A 27,758-nucleotide genomic window follows, 5' to 3' on the forward strand; every position below is an offset into this window, starting at 1 on the left:
CATCGCCGGAGCCCAGCTGGTCAAGGCTGCGGTGGCCAGGAGCGGCCACTGCACTCCAGTCTGGGTGACAGAGTGAGACTCCAACTCAAAAAAATATATAAATAAAAGTGTTTGGGATTTGAGGCATCTTTGGATTTTACTTACTAGGTGAGCATCCCAAATCCAGAATGCTCTAATGTACATTTTCTTTGAGTGCCATGTTGGTGCACAGGAAGTTTAAGACTATGGAGCATTTCAGATTTGGGATGCTCAAGTTGTATATTAAAATCAGCTGCTGTGAAGGAGAGGAATTGGAGTGTGTAACTTTTTTACTCACTTTTTAAAAGAATTTGTTTAGAAATGCATTTTTCAAAAAAATTAATTGAATTTTGGTTGAAAACTTACTGAATGACCTTCTTGCACTGTTGCTAATGTAATCTGGGCATGGTGGTTTGTAATCCCAGTACTTAAGGAGGCTGAGGCAGGAGAATTGCTGGAGTCCAGGAGTTCGAGACCTGGCAACATAGCAAAACCTCATCCCTTAAAAAAAGAAAATTAGGTGAATGTGATATGTACCTGTAGTCCCAGTTACTCAGGAGGCTAAGGTGGAAGGCTCATTTGAGCCTAGGAGGTTGAGGCTGCAGTGAGCTGTGATTGTGCCTCTGCACTCCAGCCTGGGTGATAGAGTGTGACCCCAACTAAAAAAAATTGCTAATGTACAATTATAAACATAAATTTTGAGGGTAGATTTTTGCTTCTATGGGAATATGGCACCATTTGTATTAATTTGTTCTCAGTATTTTAAAGGGTTTTAGTGAGTTCTCCATATAAAAACCAGGTTCTGTAATACATGTTTTTTACCTCATCATTAAGTATCCAGTATTTATAAGGTGCTTTTCAGGGATAAGATTATTATTGCTGTGTAAATAACATGCCAGGTGATGTACATCTTCTAAGTCAGCATGGGATTTATTTCTCTTTTTAGCTTGCTAAAAGATGACATTATTCAGTTTGAACGTTATATTGACCATTTGACATTGCTATGTCTTTATTTGGAATGGGACTATTGAAGACATTTTTATTTGCATGGAGAAAATAGAGTTGTATTATAAATGATACATGCATAAAATCATGAATTTGGAAAATTTTTACATACTATAAACTGCTTTCCGTTGACTAGTTAGACATTTAAAAGATTTTTTGTTTTGAGTTGGTGTCTCACTCTTATCCGGGCTGGACCTCCTGGACTTGGGTGATCTTTCCACCTCAGCATTCTGAGACTACAGGCGCACATCTCTACGCCTGTCTGATTTTTAAATTTTTTTTTTGTAGAGACAGGGTTTCTCTATTTTGTTCTGGTTGTTCTCGAATTCCTGGGCTTAGGCAGCCCTCTTGCCTCGCCCTCCTAGAGTGCTGAGCCACCATGCTTGGCCTAGTTCGGTGCTTTTTTACACTTGGAAAGTTTTGAGTTAATTTTATGTGGCTGGTTTTAAGGAAGAAACTTCAGAAAGCTTAGTCTACATACTTTGGAGTTTTGTTTTTTTTTTTTGAGTTGGAGTCTCACTCCATCGCCCAGACTAGAGTGCAGTGGCCGTTCCTGGCCACCACAGCCTCGACTTGCTGGGCTCCAGTGATCCTTCTGCCTTAGCCTTCCAAGTAGCCGGAACTACAGGCGCGCATTACTACGCCTGGCTAATTTTTTTGATTTATTGTAGAGATGAGGTCTCGCCAAGTTGCCCAGGCGGGTCTCGAACCCGTGGGCTCAGGCAATTCACTCACCTCGACCTCCCAAAGTGTGCAGGATTACAGGCTGAGCCACCGAGCCCGGCCTTTTTTTTTTTTTTGGACTTGGAGTCTCACTCTGTTGCTTAGACTGGAGGGCAGTGACATACTCCCGGCCACCGCAGTGTGGACCTGCTGGGCTCAGGCGCTCCTTCCGCCTCAGCCTTCCAAGTAACTGGAACTATAGGCATGCGCCACCATGCCTGGCTAATTTTTTTTTTTTGTAGAAATGAGGTCTTGCCAAGTTGCCCAAGCTGGTCTCGAACCTGTGGGCTACTGCGCCCAATCTCAAGATGATTTTTTAAGTTCATATTACTGAGAATAGAGTCCTGGGTCACTGTGATTATAAGAAATTGAAATCACAGCATTAATTCATTGAAAATCCTGATGGCATAGCCACTATGGGAAGGTAATTATACTCAACAAAACCCGTGACTTCAGTGAGAACCTTTCGTTAAAATGTTTTTCTTTGTTATGTCGAGTTTTTGTCACGTTTTATGTCAAAACTTTTCAAGGAAGCACTTAGAAAACATATGGTTAATTGGCAAAAAAGATAATTTCAGATTAATGTGATTTTTACTGAATATGAAGCCTACAAAGAGTAGTGCTATATTTTAAGAAATTTAATTGAGAATGCTTACTGTTTTGTTTTTATAAATTGCCCTTTTATATGTTTTTAAGAGACTTTATTGATAGTAATTCATCTGTAAAAAACAAAGGGGTCAATATTACCAGAATTTTTGTTGGTGAGATTTCATGAACATTAAGAACCCATGGAAAATAGTTTGTAGTAAAGTGTTACTGTAAGAGGAAGAATGTTGCCTGTAATCCCCAAAGTAATTGTTAAAATTTAGTGTTCATTTTATTTTCATTTATGTATATATTTTTTGATTCGGGGTCTACTCTATCACCCAGGCTAGAGTGTGGTGGCACAATCACGGCTCACCGCAGCCTCAAACTCCTGGACTCAAGCGATCCTCCCACCTCAGCCTCTCTGGTAGCACGGTCTACAGGTGCGCACCATCACACCCAGCTCATTTTTTGTAGATAGGTCTCTATGTTGCCTAGGTTGATCTCGAACTCTTGGGCTCAGGCAACTTTCTCAAAGTGCTGGGATTACAGGCGTGAGTCAGTGCGCCCCGGCCCATTTAAAATAAAATTTGATTCCATAATTTTTTGTTTAAGAAAATTTATATTAAAACTAGACCTGACTTGTATTCACAAAGCATCTTTTGTTATTTTAAAATAACTTTAAGACCTACAGAAAAACTGCATAAAAGAATACAGAGTTTTCATAATGCCCTGCAAACAGTTTATTGTAATATTAACAACTTGCACGACCATGGTACAGTTATGAAAACCAAAAGTGTTAACATTGGTTCAGTACTATTAACTGAACTACAGTAGGCCTAATTCAGATTTCACATTTTTTTTTCCCTAATGTCCTTTTTCTTGTTGTATGCTATATTTAAGTTGTTGTGTTTCGTTAGTCTCCTAGTTTGTGACAGGCCCTAATGTCTTTGACACTTGATTCCTTCTGCTTTGTTATTTTGTAAAATGTGTTTCAGTTTGGGTTTGTCAGTTTCCTCAAGTTTAAATTGGGTTTCCTTATCTAGGCAAGAATACCACAAAATTGATGTTATGTCCTTCCCGGTCCACCATACCAAAGGGTCAGAGATGTCAGTATGTCTTACTCATTTATCATTGACCTTTACTAATTGGTTATGGTGGTGCCTCCTTGATTTTAGCTTACACAATTATTTTACCCTTTAAAATTGATACATGGCTTAGGAAGATGATTTGAGACTATGCAGATATCCCAGTTTTAGCATTCATTGGTGTGTCTTGTTTGCAACAGTTGTTATTGTAGTTTTTGACTCTTGTTTACTTGACTTTTTAAAATGTAAACAAGACATTTTTCACACATTCATTATATGTGTTTGTAGCATAAATGCTGTTATGCATATTGACACTACTTATTAGATTTTCATTTGACAAATAACGCTTGTTTTTGTTTTATTGTATAAATAAAATTTTTCTACAACTAGGAAAATATTTCCATAATTAATGTTTTGAGAAATTTTATTTTTATTTGGGACGGGGGGGCAATTTCATCATAGTTAATAAAAATTATATTTTGAAGTGCCAATGAAGGGGAGCCATAGTTTTAAAAAGTGAATTTGATACTTTACCTCATGAAGATTATTTACTGTGTTGAGGTAGTTTTACAATCACATAAACATTGTGTTGCCTTCGAGTTGTCTGTATTTCCTAATTGCAATAGATAGAATTCTCCTTTTTAAAATTTTTTTATTTTATTAAATATGTGGGGTACAATTCAGGATTAGGTGTACAAGTGGTCATTGTACAGGTAAAGTTTGGGCCTCTCTTGGGTCCCCACTTGGCCTGGTTTGAGATCGGGTACCCTTAGTGATGTTGTGTCCCCCCTGCATTGGATAGATTTCTTATGAGTTTCTTACTTAGTGAAAATTTGAATCCATTGTTTCAGATTTGTTAGATGAGGGCTGGAGCATATCGTTCCACAAACTCTTATCTGCTTTTTCAAAATTCAGAAAGCTTCGAAAACTAAAAATCTTCATGATTCAGCTCATTTAGTGGTGAAGGAACAGTTGTGAGATTATTTAGTCATTAATTCTACATAGTAAGAAACATTAATTTGTTCAGTTAATGATGCTGCCTCAGATCCTTTAGGTATGTTCATAGATGTGTGCCACACTTTAAAATTTTTTAGGAAAGTTTAACAATCTGCAACACATTTGTTTTAGAATAACTGGAGGCCTATTGCAAATACTTGGTAAATTCTGAAAAAGGAAAATTAAAATCAGATACAATGTCTTAACTGTTTAAGAGTAGGTTGTACTATTACGGTATCCTTACGTAAAGAGCATTAAAAAAAACTTTTCTCCTAAACCTCTTTTTTTAAAAATGTTGTATGGGTGTAGTTAAAATCCTATTTCTAGTATTAGCTTAATGTTATAATTAATATATATTGGAAAGTGATAACAGACGTGTAACTCAAAATCTGATTGATATGTCTACTTAAACGGCTGAGACGTTGGTCCCCTGAGGTAGTTTTTACTTTAATTTCAGGTTGATCTACTTGACTGATACATAACTGAAGAGTTTCTTAGAATTTATTATTTAAATTGTTGATGGGGTTACAGTCATTTATTCTGCTCGCCCTATCTTCCAGTCATTAGTTTGAAGTTTTGTTAGTGTGCTATAAATTCCATTTTTTTATCCATTATGTGCAATTTTTTTTAATAGGAATTAAAAAATACGTTGTTGGCCTCATTATCAAGACGTCATCTGACCCAACTTGTGTAGAGGTAAGAGGTTTTTGGGGAGATTATTTTGAGAGTGCAAAATCATTTAAATACTGAGTCTTTGACTAGAACCTATTTCTGTCAGAGACACACACATATGCACAATCATTTGTAGTAATGCTGTGTTTCTGAGGGTGATGTCCGATGCTTATATTCTTGGTTAGACTCTCATAATCTTTTTTTTTTCCCTTAGAAAGAAAAGGTGTATATTGGGAAGTTAAATATGATTCTTGTCCAGGTGAGCTCTAACTTAACTCAACTTTTCTCAGAAGAATTGTTTTAACTATGCTTACTATTTAAAGAAATGTTCAAATCTTTATGAAGTACAGTAGACTAGTATATTTTGCAAAAGTAGTGATTGTAACCCAACAATAACTATACTAGGTAGCCTGCTGTCAGCATTTCAGAGTAATTGGATGTGGTAGGAGTCATCAAACATGTATATGGCTCCAGTGTGGATTGGAATCCATGTAGGGTTCTTTCAGATTTTCTCATGTGTGGTACTGTGCATGTTTCCTTGACTTGCAGTCTATCTCAATCCTTTGATATCTGCATACTTCTAATCTCCAGATTTGGTCTTTTTCAAATTTTCTGTATAGTCTACATTTAAATTTGTAATATTTTCTATTCTCTATAGTAATGTGTCACAAATTTTTCCAGAGGACATTATTTGGTATATGAAGGGGGAAAATAGACTCTTCTATTTAAGTAGGTTTTAGAAACATCAGGTTTCCCAAAATTTTAGTGTGCTCACAACTTTTATACTTAGGAGCTTTCTCTCAGTAGTCTGTTTCTGAATGGGAGAGGGAGGAGAGTCTAAATAAGGTTAATAGGCACTGTTAGAGAATATCTGCGAAATCTCTAGCATGTAATAACAGTCCAGACTGAGAAATCTAATGTGGTCCGTTAGAATTTGGGTAAAAGAATATCAAATATCCAATTGCAATTTTTACTTATTTTATACATCGAAACCCTACTGTGTTTCAGTGTCCAGATTTCATCCGTAGAAAGCTGTCTTACCAGTCAGTCACCTTTTATGACTTTGGAGGTAGATCCTTGAGCATTCTAGAATATTACACGTATCTATTAGGCAGATATTGATACACACACACATTAGAACTAGATTTAGACTGTCAGTTAGGATAATTGAGAGGGGCTATGGAATGTTTAAAACATAGGGCTTTAGTTGTGTATTTTTTTCTATCTAGTGTAGCATAGAGGGTGAAGAGAAAACTAAAAGTTGATATTTACTCTTGCTTTTTATTTTTACATAGTTTCTCTGAAGGTTTTATTCCCCTGCCTTTGATAAGTAAAATGAAATTAATACTTTATGTCTTATTTTAGATACTGAAGCAAGAATGGCCCAAACATTGGCCTACTTTTATCAGTGACATTGTTGGAGCAAGTAGGACCAGCGAAAGTCTCTGTCAGAATAACATGGTGATTCTTAAACTTTTGAGTGAAGAAGTGTTTGATTTCTCTAGTGGACAGATAACCCAAGTAAAAGCTAAGCATTTAAAAGACAGGCAAGTAATAATTTTGTCTTAGAATTTCAAAATTATTTCTCAAACTATTTTAAGAAATCTCATGGTAATTTGTAAATATTTAAAGAACTATAATCAATAATATGCTAAATTACTTGTGGATTTTAACTACAGTTTAAAGCGTCCTAGAGTGGACCTAATAATCTACACCTGGAAGATTGAACAGCATATGAATTGCTCAGAGTATCATACTACTTGAGGATTTGTTTTATATGACAATTGTTTAGATTCCAAGACTTGAATTTAAATATTCAATTAAATTATTTTCCTGCTTCTCATCAATTCCTGTACAGTTAACAGTAGGGATGACTGGGTATGATGGCTCATGCCTGTGGTCCTGGCACTCTGGGAGTTCGAGGCAGGAAGATTGCTTGAGCCTAGGAGTTCGAGGCCAGCCTAGGCAACATAGTGAGACCTCATCTGTACAAAAAAATTTTAGTTTTTTGAGTTGGAGTCTCACTCTGTTGCCTAGGCTGTAGTGCCATGGCACACTCACGGCCACCCCAGCGTCGATCTGCTGGGCTTCAGCGATCCTGCCACCTCAGCCTTCCAAGTAGCCGGAACTATAGGTGCACGCTAACACGCCCAGCTAATTTTTGATTTATTGTAGAGATGAGATATCACCAAGTTGTCCGGGCTGATCTTGAACCCGCAGGCTCAGGCAATTGACTCACCTCTGCCTCCCAAAGTGCTAGGGTTACAAAATTTTTTTTTAAAAATTAGCTGGGCATGGTGACATGTGCCTGTAGTCCCAGCGACTCAGGAGGCTGAGGTGGAAAGATCTCCTGAGCCTAGAAGTCCAAGACTCAGTAAGCCGTGATTTTACCCCCACGCATTGAAACCCCTGACACCAAAATAAAAACAATGGCAGACTCACTTTTAGTAGTAAACAGCCAAAATAAACTATGTATCATTAGGAAATGTTAATTGCTGCTTTAGGCACAGCAACATTTTACCTTTATGTATTCAAATAAGCTAATGCTGTTTCTCCTATTTTAGAGAATTTTAAGTATTTCAAAGACACTAGCTTAGTTAAAATTGAGATTATGTGCTTTTAAAGCAGTGTTTGTAGTTGAGTTTTAAAAATGAGTGTAGATTTAATGGCTTGGTAACTTTTGTTGAAGTTATTGATATTTTGCATGTGTTTAAATAGGAGTCACTCAAGTCTTTAATGACCAGATTGCTGAAGTTCTAATCATTTTTATTAATATTGTGGTATATTTCTATGTTTTCTAAATCTGATCTTTTTTTTTTAGCATGTGCAATGAGTTCTCACAAATATTTCAACTGTGTCAGTTTGTGATGGTAAGTGCTTTTTATTTGATTTTTTAAATGGCAATTAAAGATTTTTATTTTATTTTGGAGTCTCGCTCTCTCTAAGGCTGGAGTGCAGTGGCCCGATCAGAGCCACCACAGCCTCAGCCTACTAGACTCAGGTGATCCTTCTGCTTCAGCCTTCCAAGTAGCTGGTATTGCAGGCGTGTGCCACCATGCCCAGCTAATTTTTTGATTTATTGTAGAGATGAGGTCTTACAAAGTTGCCGAGGCTGGTTTTGAACCCCTGAACTCAGACAATTCTCTCTCCTCAGCCTCCCCAAAGTGCTGGGATTACAGGCATGAGCCGTTGCGCCTGGCCAAGAAATAATTATTTACAGGTAATGTTTTCTCTTGCAGGAGAATTCTCAAAATGCTCCACTTGTACATGCAACCTTGGAAACACTGCTCAGATTTCTGAACTGGATTCCACTGGGATATATTTTTGAGACCAAGTTGATTAGCACATTAATTTATAAGGTAGAATGAATACATTTTAGTTATATTTGTAATTGTATAGCTGCATGTGTTATTTTCGCTTGTAAAGCTCTTTTCTGCATTCAAAACCATATTCAACCTTGTTTCTAAGATGAGGAAACTGCTCAGAAGACCTTTTCCATATTACAGCTAGTAATTGTTTGAAATGAGTCTCAAAATCTGATGATTCTGCCACTTATCACATGTAATTTCATGAATTCAGTTTGAACAACTGTAACAGATTTGATTATATTGTCAACTTTTAGTTAAGTATGTGAGTTACAGTGAGGTAAGTCAAGTGATATTTCTATAAAATGAAAAGTGTGTTTTACCTAATAATTATACATCAGTAGCAAGAAATGCCTTTTTGAAATTCTATAATTACTTGTCCAGAGATAACCACTTTTACCAATTGGGTGTGTTATCCTTTCATTTTTAATAGATCAGACCACTATAACTGTACATTTGTAATTCAAAGTATTAATTTCATTTGTAAACTTTGTAATGCAAGGTTTGATGACATTATAATGGTCTTACGGCATGAGTCATTTTGTTGCTAGACATTTGTTATATAAAAGCTTTGGTATTGTTAACAGTTCCACAGGGGACATTTTTATACATAGGATATTTATACAATTGTCCAAACGTTTGTTTTGTGTAAGTTTTTATATTTGTTATTGCACAGCTATTAGATATGTCCATTTTTAAGGTCTTAATGTCTACTAAATTGCCATCCCCAAATGGTATACCTTTTGTATATCTTCTCAGCAGTAGAATATAAACGCCAATTTCTCATACTCTTATTAATCCTAGATGTATTGACCATGTCCTGTTTTTTATTTTTATTTTTATTGAGTTGGAGCCTCGCTCTGTTGTTCAGGCTAGAATTCAGTGGCACGCTCACAGCCACCACAGCCTTGACCTGCTGGGCTCAGGAGATCTACCATCTCAGTCTTCCAAGTAGCTGTAACTATAGACGTGCACCACCACACCTGGCTGATATTTTATTTTATAGCAGTGACGAGTTCTCATCAAGTTGCCCAGTCTGGTTTCAAATCCCTGGTCTCAGGCCATCCTCTCGCCTCCACCTCTCAAAGTGCTGAGATTACACGGTTGCCTCCACATCCAGCAACCTTGTCCTAAAATCTTAAACAATCATAAGTTTTGGGTCTTGTTTCATTGCACAGAAAACATAATGTTCCTAAAAGTCATAAGTCATAATAGTTATTAAGCAGGTGTGTGTGTGTGTGTGTGTGTGTGTGTGTGTTTTCATGATTGTCACTGTATAGCAACTGTTTTTTAGATGTCTGAGGACACATCAAAAGAAGTCACAATTTGCTCCTAAAGCATTTGCTATATATTGGGTAGATAATGGAATTTCCTCGAAATTCATTTGTCTGTTTTCTGTTTTTCACTTGCACTTGTATCCCTGTATTCCTGACTTAAAATTCCCTCTGTGTGTGTCTCTCTCTCTCTCTCTCTCTCTCTCTCTGTCTCTCTCTCTCTGTCTCTCCCTCACTCTCTCTCTCTCTCTCTCTCTCTCTCTGTCTCTCTGTCTCTCTGTCTCTCTGTCTCTCTGTCTCACTTCTTTAATGGAATTTTTAGTGAAGTGTTTTTCAGGCCATTTAATTTATATTCTCCCCCCTTTTTTAAATAGTTCCTGAATGTTCCAATGTTTCGAAATGTATCTCTGAAGTGCCTCACTGAGATTGCTGGTGTGAGTGTAAGCCAATATGAGGAACAATTTGTAACACTATTTACACTGACAATGATGCAGCTAAAACAGGTAAATACAATCTTGAAAATCGAGTGGACAGTTTTAGTGCCTTAGAAAATGTTGGATTCCAGTTGAACTAGTTTAGCACAAAGTATCATAGATCAGCCATAATGTGATTATATATTATATAAAATCAGTAGTAAGCTAGAAATTTTTTTTTTTTTTAAGTTGGAGTCTCACTCGGTTGCCCAGACTGGAGTGCAGTGGCCGCTTCCGGCCACCGCAGCCTCGCCTGCTGGGCTCTGGCAATCCTTCCGCCTCAGCCTTCCAAGTAGCCGGAATTACAGGCATGTGCTACCACGCCCGGCTGATTTTTTTTATTTATTGTAGAGATGAGGTCTCGCTGCCCAGGCGGGTCTCGAACCCGCGGGCTCAGGCAACCCACTCACCTCAGCCTCCCAGAGGCACGGGATTACAGACTGAGCCACCGAGTCCGGCTGTAAGCTAGAAATTTTTATGAGTACTCAAATATTATTGGAATTAAGGTTTTGGGGATATGCTGGTAACTTATTTTGATAGGATTTAGGAACTTGTTCTGTTTTTGAGTTGGAGTCTCACCCTAGCGTCTACCTTCTGGGCTCTGGCAATCCTTCCGCCTCAGCCTTCCAAGTAGCCAGAACTACAGGCACATGCTACCATGCCTAGCTAATTTTTCATTTTATTGTAGAGACAAGGTTTCCCCAAGTTGCTTGGACTGGTCTTGAACCTGCAGGCTCAGGCAATCCACTCTCCTCAGCCTCCCAAAGTGCTGGGATTACAAACTGAACCACCAAACCCAACCAGAGCTTTTCCTTTTCAAAGAGATTTGACCAGACAGTGGGGAACCTGGGGTTTGTTATCTGATCTTTTCCTGACATTGTGCTGAAGGAATTCTTTTTAGCTCTATTTCAATTATCAATTGAAATGATCTATAAAGTTATTAATACTACATTAATTATCAGGCACAATGACTCTTGCCTATAATTACAATACTTTGGGAGGCACCCTGGACAATATAGCAGGTCTCCACTATGTGTACAAAATATAGACATAACAGCTTATACCAATAATAACTTAGAAGATTGAGGTTGGAGGATCACTTGCACTCAGGTGTTCAAGGCTACAGTGAGCCATGATGGTGCCACTTCAATCCAGTTTGGTGACAGAGCAAGACCCTGTCTCAAAAAAAAAAAAAAAAAACTTCCATTACTATATATGTTTTTTTTTGAGTTGGCATCTTCCTTCATTGTCCAGGCTGTAGTGCAGTGGCATACTCATGGGCACCCCAGCGTCGACCTGCTGGGCTCCAGGCAGTCCTTCTGCTTCAGCCTCCCCAAGTAACCGGAACTACAGGCACTTGATACCACACCTGGCTAATTTTCTGATTTTTATTGTAGAGATGAGGTCTCACAAAGTTGCCCAGGGTGTTCTTGAACCCATGGGTTCAGGCAGTCCCTTCACCTCAGCCTCCCAAAGTGCTGGTATTACAGGCTTAAACCACCTCGCCCAGCCATACTATATATGTTTGTGATCTGAATGAGTTAAATGAGTTTTTTTACATTTTCAATGTCACTGATGAGGGAAAAGTTCAAAGGATATAATAAAGACTTCACATACCTCCAACATATTTATTTGAGAAGAGTCAAAATTTAGGTCACAACGACACAAGAATAGGTATACCAGACTTAGGAGTTCTCTATATGGTATCATTGACAAAAGGGTGTTGGAATCTTAGGACAAAGTAATATGTCTCTTGTTGGTTTTATAAAATGCAAACTGGTAGTCACTTTTTAAACTTGCAGATGCTTCCTTTAAATACCAATATTCGACTTGCATACTCGAATGGAAAAGATGATGAACAGAACTTTATTCAAAATCTCAGTTTGTTTCTCTGCACCTTTCTTAAGGAACACGGTCAACTTATAGAAAAAAGATTAAATCTCAGGGAAACACTCATGGAGGTAGGCTTTGTGTGGAGCCTTTGCTCCCGAAATTTCTCCAAATAAATCAATTCTTTAAAAAAATGTGTCATTTTAAAAAGTGCGTACCTTATGATATTTCTTCTCTTTCTTGAACCATGCTTTATAAATATATGTTCTCAATTCTGGATTATAGTTACAAGCCTAGTATTCTGGAATTTTGTGTTTTCTGCATAGAGCTAGGGCTAAAAATTTTATAATTTAAATCAGGGGTCTCCCAACCTCCAGGCTGTGGACTGGTACCAGTCTGTGGCCTGTTAGGAACTGGGTCACATAGCATGAGGTAAGCTGACGGGGGGGATGGAGTTCTGCCTACTCTCATATCAATGGTGGCATTAGATTGCCATTGCATGAACCCTGTTGTGAACTGCACAAGCAAGGGGTGTAGGTTGCGTGCTCCTTATGAGAATCTAATGCCTGATGCCAAAACTGTTAGGGACCACTGAATTAAATTACTGAAGGGTAATTGGTATTTTAGTGTATTCCCAGTAGTGTATAATCATTAATATCTGTTTACAAAACATTTTCACCACCCGAAAGGTGACCCTTTACCGATGAATCCCATTTTCCCTCATTTCTGGCAACCACTGATTTGTTTTCAGTTACTATAGATTTACCTCCTCTGGATATTTCATGTATAAGTGGAATACTAAAACATGGCTTTTGTGTCTGGCTTCTTTTATTTAGCATAATGTTTTCAGTATTCATGTTGTACTCTGTAGCAATACTTCATTTTTGTTAATCAGCTGGAAAATACTTCCATTGTATGAATATGCCACATTTTGTTTATTCTTTCGTCTGTGGTGGTGTATTTGGGTTGTAGAGACCTCTTCGCTGTTGGTACCAAAGGCCTTTTGAACTTCATACATTTTTAGGAGACTTGATGAAAATATGTATTGGTCAACAACTATGTTGGATTTTGACATGTTTTAGGGCATGTCAGAACAAGCACAGTTTGTTCCCATAGTTAACAGTCTATTTGATAATTGGTGTAATCTCAGAATTGTGATAAATGAAACATGAATTCTTTTCATTAAGGTGTAACAAGTGAAAGGCAATTTGAAGTTGGTTAGTAATGTTTAAGAATTTCAGTAGTTTTGGTCTTCTATGTAGGCCCTTCATTATATGTTGTTGGTATCTGAAGTGGAAGAAACTGAAATCTTTAAAATCTGTCTTGAGTACTGGAATCATCTGGCTGCTGAACTCTATAGAGAGAGCCCATTCTCTACGTCTGCCTCTCCATTGCTATCTGGAAGTCAGCACTTTGATGTTCCTCCCAGGAGACAACTGTATTTGCCTGTGTTATCCAAGGTAACAGAGTGGTTGGTTGAGGGCTAAATGTAAATACTTGTTTTTATTTTCTTGGCTAATCTATCTAAATTAATGAGCTGCAAAAAGAAAATCTAACAATTTCTCTATGAATGTTGAAAACTAGGATATGGGCCCAGCACAGTGGTTCAGCCTGTAATCCCAGCACTTTGGGAGGCCAAGGCGAGAGAATTACCTGAGCCTGGGGTTTCGAGACCAGCCTGGGCAACTTGGTGAGACCTTGTCCCTACAATAAATCACACCACAAAATAGCCAGGTGTAGTAGCATGTGTCTGTAGTTCAGCTACTTAGAAGGCTGAGGCAGAAGGATCTCCTAAGCCCAGAGGTCAAACCTGCGATGGCCATGAGTGTGCCACTGCACCCCAGCATGGGCGACAAGAGTGAGACTCCAACTCAAATAAAACAAAACAAAAAACTAGGATATGAAAGATGTTGAGTTAGTTCTGGTTCGCAAGAACGTGGTTTTTGTTCCAGCTGCAGCATCACCTGTGATTTTGTGAGAAGGGCAAATTCGTTGGCCACCCACCAATCTACTGAATCTGAGTCTAGGAATGAGAAACAGGAAACTGTTGTAACAATTTTTTTTTTTTAATTCACATGAATTAAAACATGGTTTCACAAGCCATTTTTGTAGAGTTCATTTTTGGTCAGTCTCATTCTGTTGCCTAGGCTGAAGTGCGGTATCATCATGACTACTGCAACCTCAACCTGCTGGGCTCAGGCGATTCTGTCACCTCAGCCTTCCAAGTAGCTGGGACTATATGCATACACCACCATGCCTGGCTAATTTTTTGATGTATTTTAGAGGCGAGCCATGTTGCTTAAGCTGATCTCCTGGGCTTAGGTAATCCTCTTACCTCAGTCTCCCAAAGTGCTGGGATTCTAGGCATCAGCCACCATACCCAGTACGTTTAAATTTTTTAAATTTATATTTTCTTGAAGGAATAATTTTGTCTTGTGTGGTAATGGTGAATAACTAATTGCCTTTAGGTTTTTGTGGTGTTTTGTTGAATTTTAGAGACAGGATCTTGCCCTGTTGCAGAGGCACTGGCAAGATCATATAACTCAGTGCAGTCTTGAACTCTAGGACTACAGATATGAGCCACCACATCAAGCTAATTTTTAATTTTTTTTTTCTTACGTAAGTGCTCTCACTGTGTGTTGTCAGGGCGGGTTTTAATTTCAGGCCTCAACCTTCTGAGTTGTTGGCATTACAGGCATGAGCCACCGCTCCCTGCTGTTGTTGTTGTTGTTTTTGTTTTGAGCTGGAGTCTCAGGCTGGAGTGGAGTGGCACACTCATGACCACTGCAGCTTCGACCTGCTGGGCTCAGGTGATCCTTCCACTTCAGCCTTCCAAGTAGCTGGAACTACAGGTGCGTGCTACCACACCTGGCTTGTTTTCTAATTTTTTATTTTATTGTAGAGATAAGATCTTACCAAGTTGCCCAGGCTTGTCTCGAATCCCTAAGCTTAGGCAGTCCTCTCGCCTAGGCTTCCCAGAGTGCTGGGATTACAGGCTTGAGCCACCGCGCCTGGCATATTGCTGTTTTTGAGTTAGGATTCCCTCTGTTGCCTAGGCTGGAGTGTACTGGCATCATCATGACTCACCGAAGCCTCAACCTTCTGGGATCTGCCTGATCCTTCCTCCCAACCTCTCAAGTACTGTTCTGCAGGCCACCACATTTGCCTAATTTTTAAACTTTTTTTTGGTAGAGATGTCTTGCTATGTTGCTTAGATGGTCTCGAACTCCTGGGCTCAAGCAATCCTCCTGCCTTGGCCTCCCAAAGTGCTGGGATTACAGGCATGAGCTACTGTACCTGTCCTCAGTCTGGTTTTTTAACTAAATTTCTATGTTTGATGTGGTTGATTTCATGACTCTAACAAATTTTTCCTGATTTGGTTATTGTTGAATAGGTCCGTTTATTGATGGTTAGTCGTATGGCTAAGCCAGAGGAAGTGTTGGTTGTAGAGAATGATCAAGGAGAAGTTGTAAGAGAATTCATGAAGGATACAGATTCCATAAATTTGTATAAGAATATGAGGGAAACATTAGGTAAGTTAATAAATAGTAATAATAATTACAGACCTTTTCTGGGTTTACAAATATCTGGAAATACTTTTTAGGAAATGTCTTACATTAGTTTCTGAATCTTGTGTTGTTTTTTTTTGTTTTGTTTTTTTTTGAGTCGGAGTCTCAGTCTGTCGCCCATACTAGAGTGCAGTGGCTGCTCCCGGCCTTCACAGCCTCGACCTGCTGGGCTCTGGTGATCCTTTCGCCTCAGCCTTCCAAGTAACTGGAACTACAGGCATGCGCTATCACGCCTGGCTTTTTTTTTTGTTGATTTATTGTAAAGATGAGGTCTTGCCAGGTTGCCCGGGTGGGTCTGGAACCCGCGGACTCAGGCAGTTCACTCACCTCAGCCTCCCAAGGTGCGGGATTACAGGCTGAGCCACCAAGCCTGGCGAGTCTCTGAATCTTTTAATAGCTGTATTTATCCATGTACTATTTTTCCTTAATAAAAATCTTGTTGTTCATGAAGTTTTGCATTTAAAACATACACAACTTTTTTCTTTTGTAGTTTATCTTACTCATCTGGATTATGTAGATACAGAAAGAATAATGACAGAGAAGCTTCACAATCAAGTGAATGGTACAGAATGGTCATGGAAAAATTTGAATACGTTGTGCTGGGCAATAGGCTCCATCAGCGGAGCGATGCACGAAGAGGACGAGAAACGATTTCTTGTTACCGTGATAAAGGTATGCGAGGATAACTCTGAACCAGAACACTTGGATAAGCGTGTTTTGTTCAAGTAAATGACCTACATTTGTCTTGATTTACAGGACCTGTTAGGATTATGTGAACAGAAAAGAGGCAAAGATAATAAAGCTATTATTGCATCAAATATCATGTATATAGTAGGTCAATATCCAAGATTTCTGAGAGCTCACTGGAAGTTTTTGAAGACTGTAGTTAACAAGCTGTTTGAATTCATGCATGGTAAATTTCCTCATTTAATATATTGTATTTTGTTTTTTATTTTTGTTGAACAAAATTGGTGACTTTTTTTGTCTTGTTAGAGACCCATGACGGAGTCCAGGATATGGCTTGTGATACTTTCATTAAAATAGCTCAGAAATGTCGAAGGCATTTTGTTCAGGTTCAAGTGGGAGAAGTGATGCCATTTATTGATGAGATCTTGAACAACATTAACACGATCATTTGTGATCTTCAGCCTCAACAGGTTTGTAAGGAACTAACCACTGTATTAATCAGAATTAATTAATGGTATTAGAAAGAGTGCCACTATTTCATCCAATATAGGTGTCTCTGGTTATGTTTTCATAGCAAGGTAGAAGTTGTGTTAGACTGTTGTCCTACTTAAAATTATTCCTAACAAAATCAGTTTTAGTACACTTGTCGATTACTTGTGTGTGGTTTTTCTTATTAAGATATGTGTGAATATGAAATTATAAATATCTGCTTTTTGAAATAGGTTCATACATTTTATGAAGCTGTGGGGTACATGATTGGTGCACAAACAGACCAAACAGTACAAGAACATTTGATAGAAAAATACATGCTACTCCCTAATCAAGTGTGGGATAGTATAATCCAGCAAGCAACCAAAGTAAGTTACTTATTTTTATTTTGAGTTCTAATAGGATTAAAGAAGACTGTTCTTTCCAAAAGTTCTTAATTCAGTACTTTTGACATACATATCTGATAATGTTGTGTGGTTTTGTGTATTAAACGATAGTATGAAGTTTATTTTTAGTTTGCTTTGATTTTTATTTTTTTGGTTCTTTTGTTTTTTGAGTCAGAGTGTCACTCTGTGACTCAGGCTGGAGTGCAGTGGCACGCTGCTCACAGTCACCCCAGCCCCGACCTGCTAGGCTCAGGTGATCCTTCCACTTCAGTCTTCCGAGTAGCTGAAACCACAGGCATGCACCACCACACCTGGCTAATTTTCTGATTTATTGTAGAGACGAGGTCTCACCATGTTGCCCAGGGTGGTCTTTTTTTGAACCTGCCAACTCAGGCAATAGTCTTCACCTCTGCCTCGCAAAGTGCTGGGATTATAAGGTGTGAGCCACTGTGCCCAGCATGCTTTGATTTTGAAGATAAGAATTTGCTACTCTATTCTTAGGTAAATATAGGTAGCAAAGACTTTTGTATTAGTTTTATCATTTGAGGTTATAAATTTGTAGTTTTGGGTAAGTGGTATGTGTTGTGTTTTGTTTTAGTGTTTACTGAATAATTTTCATGTGATATGGCATTTGCTTTTTCTTTCCAGAATGTGGATATATTGAAAGATCCTGAAACAGTCAAGCAGCTGGGTAGCATATTGAAAACAAATGTGAGAGCCTGCAAAGCTGTTGGACACCCCTTTGTAATTCAGCTTGGAAGAATTTATTTAGACATGCTTAATGTATACAAGTGCCTCAGTGAAAATATTTCTGCAGCTATCCAAGCTAATGGTAGGATATTCTGAACTCTTAAATATAACTGTATAATGAATCACTTTTATGTATATATAGATGTATATTTTTTGTAATATAAATATTAATATACATATCGTATACCCTTCTTTACAAAATTAGTCTTATACTCAAAATACAATAGAGTTTAAAATAAGAAAAAGAAAACTAGTCTTAAAGGTTATTTTCCCAAAAAATTCTGTTTACTTTTGGCTTTACATTTTTTAGTAGTATTAGAAATTGCATCTGAAGCATACCTAAGTACCACTCTAAACTTTTAGTGAACAAGTTAAATTTCATTTAATTCTGTTTTTTAGGTGAAATGGTTACAAAGCAACCATTGATTAGAAGTATGCGAACAGTCAAAAGGGAAACTTTAAAGTTAATATCTGGTTGGGTGAGCCGTTCCAATGATCCACAGATGGTAAGTGAAAGATGTTTTCTTGTGGTTTTAATATTGATGCTGTGTTTTCTGGAATATACCCTATCTACTTGTTATGTATATGCATTTTGCTGATTTAAAGGTAATTCAGATATCTACATTTGTGATTATTTTAGAGCATTCTATTTAATGTAGTCCTTGTACCTTAAAATACAAATAGTAGTATTCCATTTTTGAGAGAAACTGCTATTGGTCAGTGGGGGTGTATGGGTGATATATAACAAGATAGCCAAGAAGATTGATTGAATCGTTTTATTTTCATGGGTAGGTAGCAAAGCTTAGTTGATGATGCTTTGTTAATTTTTGTATCCTTTGGTTTTTGGAACAATTTGTACAGCTACAGAAGTTGTTAATTTGCCTCTTTAGTGGAGTACTTTCCAGACTGAATGTTTGAAAGACTGTTTTTCTTTTTAGTCTTACTTGATTTTCAGAAAGGGAAATAGTTTTCAGAAACTAAAACCAACCTGATATTCCTCAACTTGGAAAAATGTGACCTAGTTTTAGGTATTGTATCTTTATATTCACTTGAGCCTTGGGACTTTTTTTTTTTTTAATCCTATTTTGTTATCATTGCTGTTTGGAATGATGACTGACAAATGTGCTGTTTACTTTCATAATTTTCAAATCCACTGCTTTTTTGTAAATGTTTTCCAAGCAACTTGTTCTAAATATAATTCTTATGGCAATCTTAAGGTGGCTAACCTGAATATTGAAAGGTTTTTAAGACGTGTATTACGTGATCGGAACTGTATTTAAAATTTGAAAGTAGCCAGGCATGTTGGCTCCCACTTACAGATCCAGCATTTTGGGGGGGAGGCTAAGCCCGGAGGATTTCTTAAGCCCAGGAGTTTGAGACCAGCCTGGGCAAACATAACAAGACTTTGTTATCTACCAAAAAGAAAGTTTAAAAATTAGCCTGGTGTGGTAGCCATGTGCCTGTAATCTCAGCTCCTAAGGAGGCTGAGAGGAGATCATCTGAGCCTAGGTGTTTGAGGCTACAGTAAGCTGAGGTCATGCCACTATACTCCAGTATGGGCAACAAAAATGACAAAATAAAACAAAACAAAAAAACTGAAAGTTATAGGTAGGATGAATTGAAGGAATCGTGATATTAGTTTACAAGTAACTTGGGCAATTTTAGCAGCACAGGGGGAATATATTTTATAAGTAAGATTTATGTTGAACTTTGGGGCAGTAAATTAAAGATTTCATTTAAAACAATTCATGATCCATTTATAGGGAAAGAATTATTTGACTCAGTGTTAACAATAGAAATGAGAATTTGTTCTATTTTGAGAGAGACAAATTGGTGGCAATTAGAAAAATAATTTTGTACTTCAAAATTTAATAAACTTACTGTATAGAGTAGGACGTTAGTTACTAAGCCTATTGGTCTATCTAAATGTTTGGATTTTATGTATGCTAATGGAGAACCTGTTAGTAGCAAGAAATTATCCCTTAATATAACTCAGATTATTTAGAATCATGAAAATTTAACAGGGCACAGTGGCATGCACCTCTAGTCCCAGCTACTACGTAGGTTGAGGTGGGAGGATTACCTCATTTGAACCCAGCCTGGGAAACATAGTGAAACTTTCATTTCAAAAAACATTCAGAAAGAGTCATGGAATTCATACAGTCTTTACAGAACAGTTAAATTCTTTCTCTGAGAGCAAATGATTGTTTTTATTTCTGTTTTTTAAAATACCAGTTAGCATTCATTACATTCAAAATGAGCTGCCAGGTGTGGTGGCTCATGGCCAGCACTTTGGGGAGGCAGAGGTGAAAGAATTGCCTGAACCCATGGGTTCGAGACCAGCCTGGGCAACATGGCAAGACCTTGTCTCTACAATAAATCAAGAAATTAATTGGGCATGGTGGTACACACCTGTATTTCCAGCTACTTGGAGGGCTGTGGTAGGAGGATCGCCTAAGCTCAGCAGGTTGAGGCTGCAGTGGCCATGCATGTGCTACTGTACTCCTGCCTGAGTGACAGAGTGAAACTTCTACTCAAAAAAAATCTTAGTGGCTGCCACAGTGGCTCACACCTGTAATCCCAGCACTTGGGGAGATGGAAGCAAGAGGATTGCCTGACCCCATGGGCGTGAGACCAGCCTAGGCAACTTGGCAAGACCTCATCTCTGTAATAAATCAAAAAATTAGCCAGTTGTGGTGACGTGTTCCTGTAATAGTTCCAGTTGCTTGGAAGGATCACCTAAATCCAGCAGGTTGAGGCTGCAGTGGCTGTGAATGTGCCACTGTACTCCAGCCTGGGCAACAGAATAGAGTGAGACTCCAATTAAAAAAAAAAATATATATATATATATATATATATATATATATATATATATATATATTAGTGAGTGTGTGTTTATTAGTGGTTAGGTATGATTCTTGATTTTTACAGACATTATCCATGTGAGAAACCTCTGGCCAAGCACAATGGCTCACGCCTATAATCTCAACTCTTTGGGAGGCAAGAGCAAGAGGATTGCCTGCCTGGTAACTTGACATGACCTCATCTCTACAATAAATGAAAAAATTATCCAAGTGTGGTGATGTGCACCTGTTGTTCCATCTACTTAGAAAACTGAGGCAGAAGGGTCACCTTAGCCTAACAAGTCAAGGCTGTGGTGGCTAAAAGTGTGCCATTGAGCTCTAGCCTGAGTGACAGATAGAGACTCTGACTCAAAAAAAAGAAAAACTTATAATAAAATGATGGTAGGAGGACTTTCTTTGCTTTTAGATTACTCATCCCATGTATATTACACACCTAGCATAATCCTGGTCCTGTTTTGGAACCAGCCCCCCCTTTTTCCCCCCAGCTTCACTGTCCTTACTGTAAGAGTTGATTTGAACTACACCGCTCGTGACGCTTCCTGACCTGTTGTGATTGCTTGTTACTTTTGCTAACAACAGTTTTAATGTAGGAAAACACAATCCACACACGGGATTTTCCCATGTTCAGTAGACTGTCAGGCTAGATCTTGTAGACAAGAATGTCCTAGTTTAACAGTAAGTCAGCCAGTATATCTAGGTGAAAATCTTAAGTATTCTTTTGTTTTTCAACAGGTAGCTGAAAATTTTGTTCCCCCTCTGTTGGATGCTGTTCTCATTGATTACCAGAGAAATGTTCCAGCTGCTAGAGAACCAGAAGTGCTTAGTACTATGGCCATTATTGTCAACAAGTTAGGGGGACATATAACAGCTGAAATACCTCAAATATTTGATGCTGTTTTTGAATGCACATTGAATATGATAAATAAGGTATGTGATTTACATTGCAATTATATAATGGAAAAAACTTGTACATCATTAACTCTTGAAGACATAAATTAGGTGTTAGAGTAGTATAATTTTGAGGCCATCGAGTTTAAATATTTGAGCTTTTAGATCAGGGAAATACTTAATTGGTTTTTAAAAATTTACTCCATAACATCTTGATCTGCAAAAAGAGTGACTATGAAAGAGATTTTAACATTCAGATGGCACTTAACATTTATTGAAAACTTACAGCATTAAAGAACCTAGTCTTACTAATTTATTTGAATAAATGGTAAAGGAGAGTGACATTTTTTAGTTATAAAACCGTAATACAAACTTAAGCAACATTGCAAGACCTCATCTCTACACAAACATTAAAAATTTAGCCAGTGTGGTGGTGCACTCCTATAGTCCCGGCTACTTGGGAGACTGAGGATGAACAAATAACCTAAGCGCAGAAAGTTGAGGCTGCAGTGAGCTGTGATTGTGCCACTGCATCCAGTCTAGGTGACAGACCCTGATTACAAATAAAACTGAGCCGGGCTCGGTGGCTCAGCCTGTAATCCCGCGCCTTTGGGAGGCTGAGGTGAGTGGATTGCCTGAGCCCGCGGGTTCGAGACCCGCCTGGGCAGCGAGACCTCATCCCTACAATAAATCAGAAAATCAGCCGGGCGTGGTAGCGCGCGCCTGCAGTTCCGGCTACTGGGAAGGCTGAGGTGGAAGGCTCGCCGGAGCCCAGCAGGTCGAGGCTGCGGTGACTGGGAGTGGCCACTGCACTCTAGTCTGGGCGACAGAGTGAGACTTGAACTCAAAAAAAAAAAATAAGTAAATAAAACTGGGCTGGACTTGGTGGCTCAGCCTATAATCCCAGCACTTTGAGAGGCTGAGGTGAGTGGATTGCCTGCACCCATGGGTTCGAGACCAGCTTGTGCACCTTGGCGAGACCTTGTCTCTACAATAAATAAAAAATTAGCCAGGCGTGGTAGCACCCATAAATAAAGCTGTAATATATGCTTGTAACATATGGGAAAATATATTAAATAATTGATATAAGTGTATAAATGTACACAGTAGCTAATGTTTTTCTCTACTATTTCCTTTTGGTTCTTATGTCTTACGGTTTTTTTTCCCTCCTATCTAACACAATTAAAGACACTGAAATATTTTTTGTTTCCACCACTTATTGTTAGGACTTTGAAGAGTATCCTGAACACAGAACAAACTTTTTCTTACTACTTCAGGCTGTCAATTCTCACTGTTTCCCAGCATTCCTTGCTATTCCACCTGCACAATTTAAACTTGTTTTGGATTCCATTATTTGGGCTTTTAAACATACTATGAGGAATGTCGCAGATACGGGTAAGTACATAGAAAAAATATCCTTTATTCATTTGCCTGACAATCCAGAAACTACATAGAGACGTGATACATAGATAGTTGTACCTGGGTAGGTATCACTTGTTAAGAGTTTTGTTTGAGTGTGTGAATTGTATATATGGACATCTGTGAAAGTCCTAACAGCATTTTGCTTTTAGAGTGAGGCCATAGACAGAATTGAGTTCTAGGGGGGAGAACCTGAAATTCATGGTAGGGAGAACATTGCTTTTAAGACACTTATTTCCATAGTCTCGTCAGTGAGTGAGTGTTCCTTTTTTCTCTGCAACACTAAGAGTCGACTAAGGATAAGAATAATAAAGCAGGGTTTTTCATTTGTTTTAAGTAATGATCACTTTGTGTAATACAAAGCTGTACTAAGTTGTGCTCTCTGTTTTGGGCGTTGCTACAGGGTCAGCTAAGCTTTCAGAGATAATGAAAGGGTGGTAATGGTCATGACTTAAATTATGTCCTATAAGCAAGCTGGCATTGGTTATAGTCAAATATTATCTGTCTATTCCAACTTGGTGTGTTGATGTTCTACATCTTTTAGGCTTACAGATACTTTTTACACTCTTACAAAATGTTGCCCAAGAAGAAGCTGCAGCTCAGAGTTTTTATCAAACTTATTTTTGTGATATTCTTCAGCATATCTTTTCTGTTGTGACAGACACCTCACATACCGCTGGTAAGCATTTAAAGCATTAAAATGTTGTGTTCTGTTTGTTACATTGCATCTTTGAGTTAATGATTTTTTTCTTATCAACAGGTTTAACAATGCATGCATCAATTCTGGCATATATGTTTAACTTGGTGGAAGAAGGAAAAATAAGTACACCATTAAATCCTGGAAATCCAGTTAACAACCAAATGTTTATTCAGGAATATGTGGCTAATCTCCTTAAGTCCGCATTCCCTCACCTACAAGAGTAAATATACTTTTTAATAAACTCAAATTTTTTTTCATTAAAAAAAGTCATTATTTAATGATAATGTTTTGACTTGCAGTGCTCAAGTAAAGCTCTTTGTGACAGGGCTTTTCAGCTTAAATCAGGATATTCCTGCTTTCAAGGAACATCTAAGGGATTTCCTAGTACAAATAAAGGTATGTATTTATTTGTGGTTGCAGAAATATTAAGGCTAAATGTGACCACTTAATTGTTACATCATATAATTTTAATCACTTGATTTATAGTGCAAAATGAATGTGTTTTTAAAAATAATATACAAAGGCACTGGAGACTGAAAAAGGAGTTAAAAACTAAATAAAATCCATGAAGATAGGCTTGAGACCAGGTGCGATATCTTAACCCTGTAATCCCAGCACACTGGGAGGCCAAGATGGAAGGATCACTTGAGTCCAGGAGTTCAAGACCAGCTTGGGCAAAATTTCAAGACCTTGTCTCTACAAAAAAAAAATTTTTTTTAGCCGGGCTCGGTGGTTCAGCCTGTAATCCCGCACCTTTGGGAGGCTGAGGTGAGTGGATTGCCTGAGCCCGCAGGTTCGAGACCCGCCTGGGCAGCGAGACCTCATCTCTACAATAAATTAAAAAATCAGCCGGGCGTGGTAGCGTGCGCCTGTAGTTCCGGCTACTCGGAAGGCTGAGGCAGAAGGATCGCCGGAGCCCAGCATGTCGTGGCTGCGGTGGCCGGGAGCGGCCACTGCACTCCAGTTTGGGCGACAGAGTGAGACTCCAACTCAAAAAAAAAAAAAAAAAAAAAAATTTTTTTTTTTTTTTTTTAGTTAGCTGGACGTGGTGATTCACACCCATAGTTCCAGCTACTTGGTGGGCTAAGGTGGGAGGACTGTTTGAGCCCAGGAATTTGAGGTTGCACTGAGCTATGATTGCACCATAGTGTCCCAGCCTGGATGACAGTCTCAGAAGAAGAAAAAAAAGACATTGGAGATGTTGTTTGGGGGAACTTGTTAATATAATTCATTTTACATGGTCTAAATGTGTGTTGAAGTACTGTGATTGAATCCCACAGGCATATTGAAGTCATGGAATAGTGGGTCTTAATACATTAGTAGTTCCTTTTAGAATTTCATACTTACCTTGTTAGTTGAGGGAGCCACGAAAGTTAGCAGATGCCCCTTCTTTCTATTGCTGTTATACCATGCTTCCATTATACTTCTGAGAAGGATTTCTCTTCTAACATTTTAAAGAAATTCAGAAGTACTAAATCCCATAGTTAGCTGATACACTATTTTATCTCATCATCATTATTATCATTATTATTATTATCATTATATTATTATTAGTAGTACTATTTTGAGTTGGAGTCTCACTCTGTCGCCCAGACTGGAGTGCAGTGGCCTCTCCCGGCCACCGCAGCCTCGACCTGCTGGGCTCCGGCGATCCTTCCGCCTCAGCCTTCCAAGTAGCCGGAACTACAGGCGCATGCTACCATACGTGGCTAATTTTTTATGATTTATTATAGAGATGAGGTCTCACCAAGTTGCCCGAGCGGGTCTTGAACCTGCGGGCTCAGGCAATCCACTCACCTCAGCCTCCCAATGCGTGGAATTACAAACTGAGCCACCGAGCCCGGCTTTTCTCATTATTGTTAAGTAAAAATTGGTCTCATAAGATTTTTAAGTGTTTTTCTCCACAATAAACATAGTTTTGTATTGTAAAAATACTAGTTCAAGCTGGGCTCGGTGGCTCCGCCTGTAATCCCGCGCCTTTGGGAGGCCGCGGGTTCGAGATCTGCCTGGGCAGCGAGACCTCATTTCTACAATAAATCAAAAAATTGGCGGGTCATGTTAATGCATGCCTGTAATTCTGGCTACTCGGAAGGCTGAGGCGGAGGGATCGCCGGAGCCCGGCAGGTCGAGGCTGCAGTGGCCGGGAGCAGCCACTGCACTCCAATCTGGGCGGCTGAGTGAGACTCCAACTCAAAAAAAAAAAAAAATACGAGTTCATTGTGCCAGGCGTGGTAATCCCAGTAGCACTTTGGGAGGCAAAGGCAAGAGGACTTACCTGAGTCCAGGGGTTCAAGACCAGCCTGGGCAACTTTGCAAGACCTCGTCTCTACAATACAATAAATCGAAAAAAATTAACTGGGTGTGGTGGTTCCAGCTACTTGAAAGGAAGACAGTGTAACAACACTTAATGGTCATTAGCCTTAGGAGAAACATCTTTCTTGATACTTTTGCATATGAAGAATACTTAACGTGTGAGGTCACACCATGCCTCTTTTTATAAGCTGCTTTTTCCCCCCAACACATTTGGGTTAATTCAGCTACACAGTATTGTATTCATATACTATAATTTAAAACCAAAGCAGGGTGGCTAATTTATATTCCTTTTCTGAACAAGGAAATGCTCATCTACATTTTTTTTCCCAAAGGCAAATTGAAGTTTATTTTGTTGATATTTTGATTGTTTTCACAGGAGTTTGCAGGTGAAGACACATCTGATCTGTTTTTGGAAGAAAGAGAAACAGCCCTTCGACAGGCTCAGGAAGAGAAACATAAACTTCAAATGTCTGTCCCCGGCATCCTTAATCCACATGAAATTCCAGAAGAAATGTGTGATTAAAATCTGAAGTCATGCTGGTTTTTTTTCTCTGCAACCCTTGTTGGCAGAAGAAAACAGCATGTGGATATTTGTCGACCAAAATGATGCCAATTTGTAAATTAAAATGTCACCTAGTGGCCCTTTTTCTTATGTGTTTTTTGTATAAGAAATTTTCTGTGAAATATCCTTCCATTGTTTAAGCTTTTGTTTTGGTCATCTTTATTTAGTTTGCATGAAGTTGAAAATTAAGGCATTTTTAAAAATTTTACTTCATGCCCATTTTGTGGCTGGGCTTGGGGGGAGGAGGCAAATTCGATTTGAACGTTTACTTGTAAATTCGAATGCAAAATTACACAATTTTTCCTGTAAACAATACCAGTTTTTAATTAGGGAGCATTTTCTTTCTAGTCTGCATTTCAGTCTAGAAGAAAAGGTAATGAGTAAAACAAATTGCGTTGTTAAAAGGATTATAGTGCTGCATTGTCTGAAGTTAGCACCTCTTGGACTGAATCGTTTGTCTAGACTACATGTATTAAAAGTCTGTATGGCAAGTTTGCAGCAAGATCATGTGCATATCATCCCATTGTAAAGCAACTTCTAAAAGTATGGGAACACAGTTAGTTATTTTTACACAGTTCTTTTTGTTTTTGTGTGTGTGTGCTGTCGCTTGTCGACAACAGCTTTTTGTTTTCCTCAATGAGGAGTGTTGCTCATTTGTGAGCCTTCATTAACTCGAAGTGAAATGGTTAAAAATATTTATCCTGTTAGAATAGGCTGCATCTTTTTAACAACTCATTAAAAAAAACAAAACAACTCTGGCTTTTGAGATGACTTATACTAATTTACATTGTTTACCAAGCTGTAGTGCTTTAAGAACACTACTTAAAAAGCAAAATAAACTTGGTTTACATTTATTTTCCCCTCATTGGCTCAAGTTATTCTTACATTAATGAAACTAGTTATTTGTATTTAAGCATCAAGTAACATTATAAGTGAAGTTTCACTCCTGTTGACTTTAAAAATAAGATTTTTAGGGTTATTGTTACTAGGAAAGACAGCAGGTGTATAAAACGACTGTGTTCCTCAGACACCTTTTGTTTCCTCCCAAAAAATTCCACCTATTTTGACTCACTTTACCTTTATTGGGATTTGACAATTTGAA

At 38.3% G+C, this 27,758-nt stretch overlaps 1 protein-coding gene across 1 annotated transcript in view; it reads left to right on the forward strand.

The window, feature by feature from the left end:
- Window positions 1–27,510, forward strand: part of XPO1 (exportin 1) — a 54,967-nt gene extending 27,457 nt beyond the window's left edge. The window contains exons 5-25 of the mRNA XM_008055381.2: window positions 5,050–5,111; window positions 5,302–5,346; window positions 6,453–6,634; window positions 7,909–7,957; window positions 8,327–8,446; window positions 10,101–10,229; window positions 12,002–12,160; window positions 13,292–13,489; window positions 15,424–15,562; window positions 16,089–16,270; window positions 16,355–16,511; window positions 16,592–16,755; window positions 17,008–17,142; window positions 17,809–17,992; window positions 18,310–18,416; window positions 21,507–21,701; window positions 22,889–23,057; window positions 23,626–23,760; window positions 23,842–24,001; window positions 24,081–24,177; window positions 26,471–27,510. Coding sequence (XP_008053572.1) covers window positions 5,050–5,111; window positions 5,302–5,346; window positions 6,453–6,634; window positions 7,909–7,957; window positions 8,327–8,446; window positions 10,101–10,229; window positions 12,002–12,160; window positions 13,292–13,489; window positions 15,424–15,562; window positions 16,089–16,270; window positions 16,355–16,511; window positions 16,592–16,755; window positions 17,008–17,142; window positions 17,809–17,992; window positions 18,310–18,416; window positions 21,507–21,701; window positions 22,889–23,057; window positions 23,626–23,760; window positions 23,842–24,001; window positions 24,081–24,177; window positions 26,471–26,617 — 2,915 coding nt within the window. The 3' untranslated portion in view covers window positions 26,618–27,510. The remainder of the gene's footprint in view (window positions 1–5,049; window positions 5,112–5,301; window positions 5,347–6,452; window positions 6,635–7,908; window positions 7,958–8,326; window positions 8,447–10,100; window positions 10,230–12,001; window positions 12,161–13,291; window positions 13,490–15,423; window positions 15,563–16,088; window positions 16,271–16,354; window positions 16,512–16,591; window positions 16,756–17,007; window positions 17,143–17,808; window positions 17,993–18,309; window positions 18,417–21,506; window positions 21,702–22,888; window positions 23,058–23,625; window positions 23,761–23,841; window positions 24,002–24,080; window positions 24,178–26,470) is intronic.
- Window positions 27,511–27,758: the final 248 nt, after the last annotated feature.

This window comes from Carlito syrichta, unplaced genomic scaffold (genome assembly GCF_000164805.1).
Source record: "Carlito syrichta isolate Samal-C Ts95f unplaced genomic scaffold, Tarsius_syrichta-2.0.1 Scaffold301837, whole genome shotgun sequence".
In the NCBI taxonomy this organism is placed as follows: domain Eukaryota; kingdom Metazoa; phylum Chordata; class Mammalia; order Primates; family Tarsiidae; genus Carlito; species Carlito syrichta.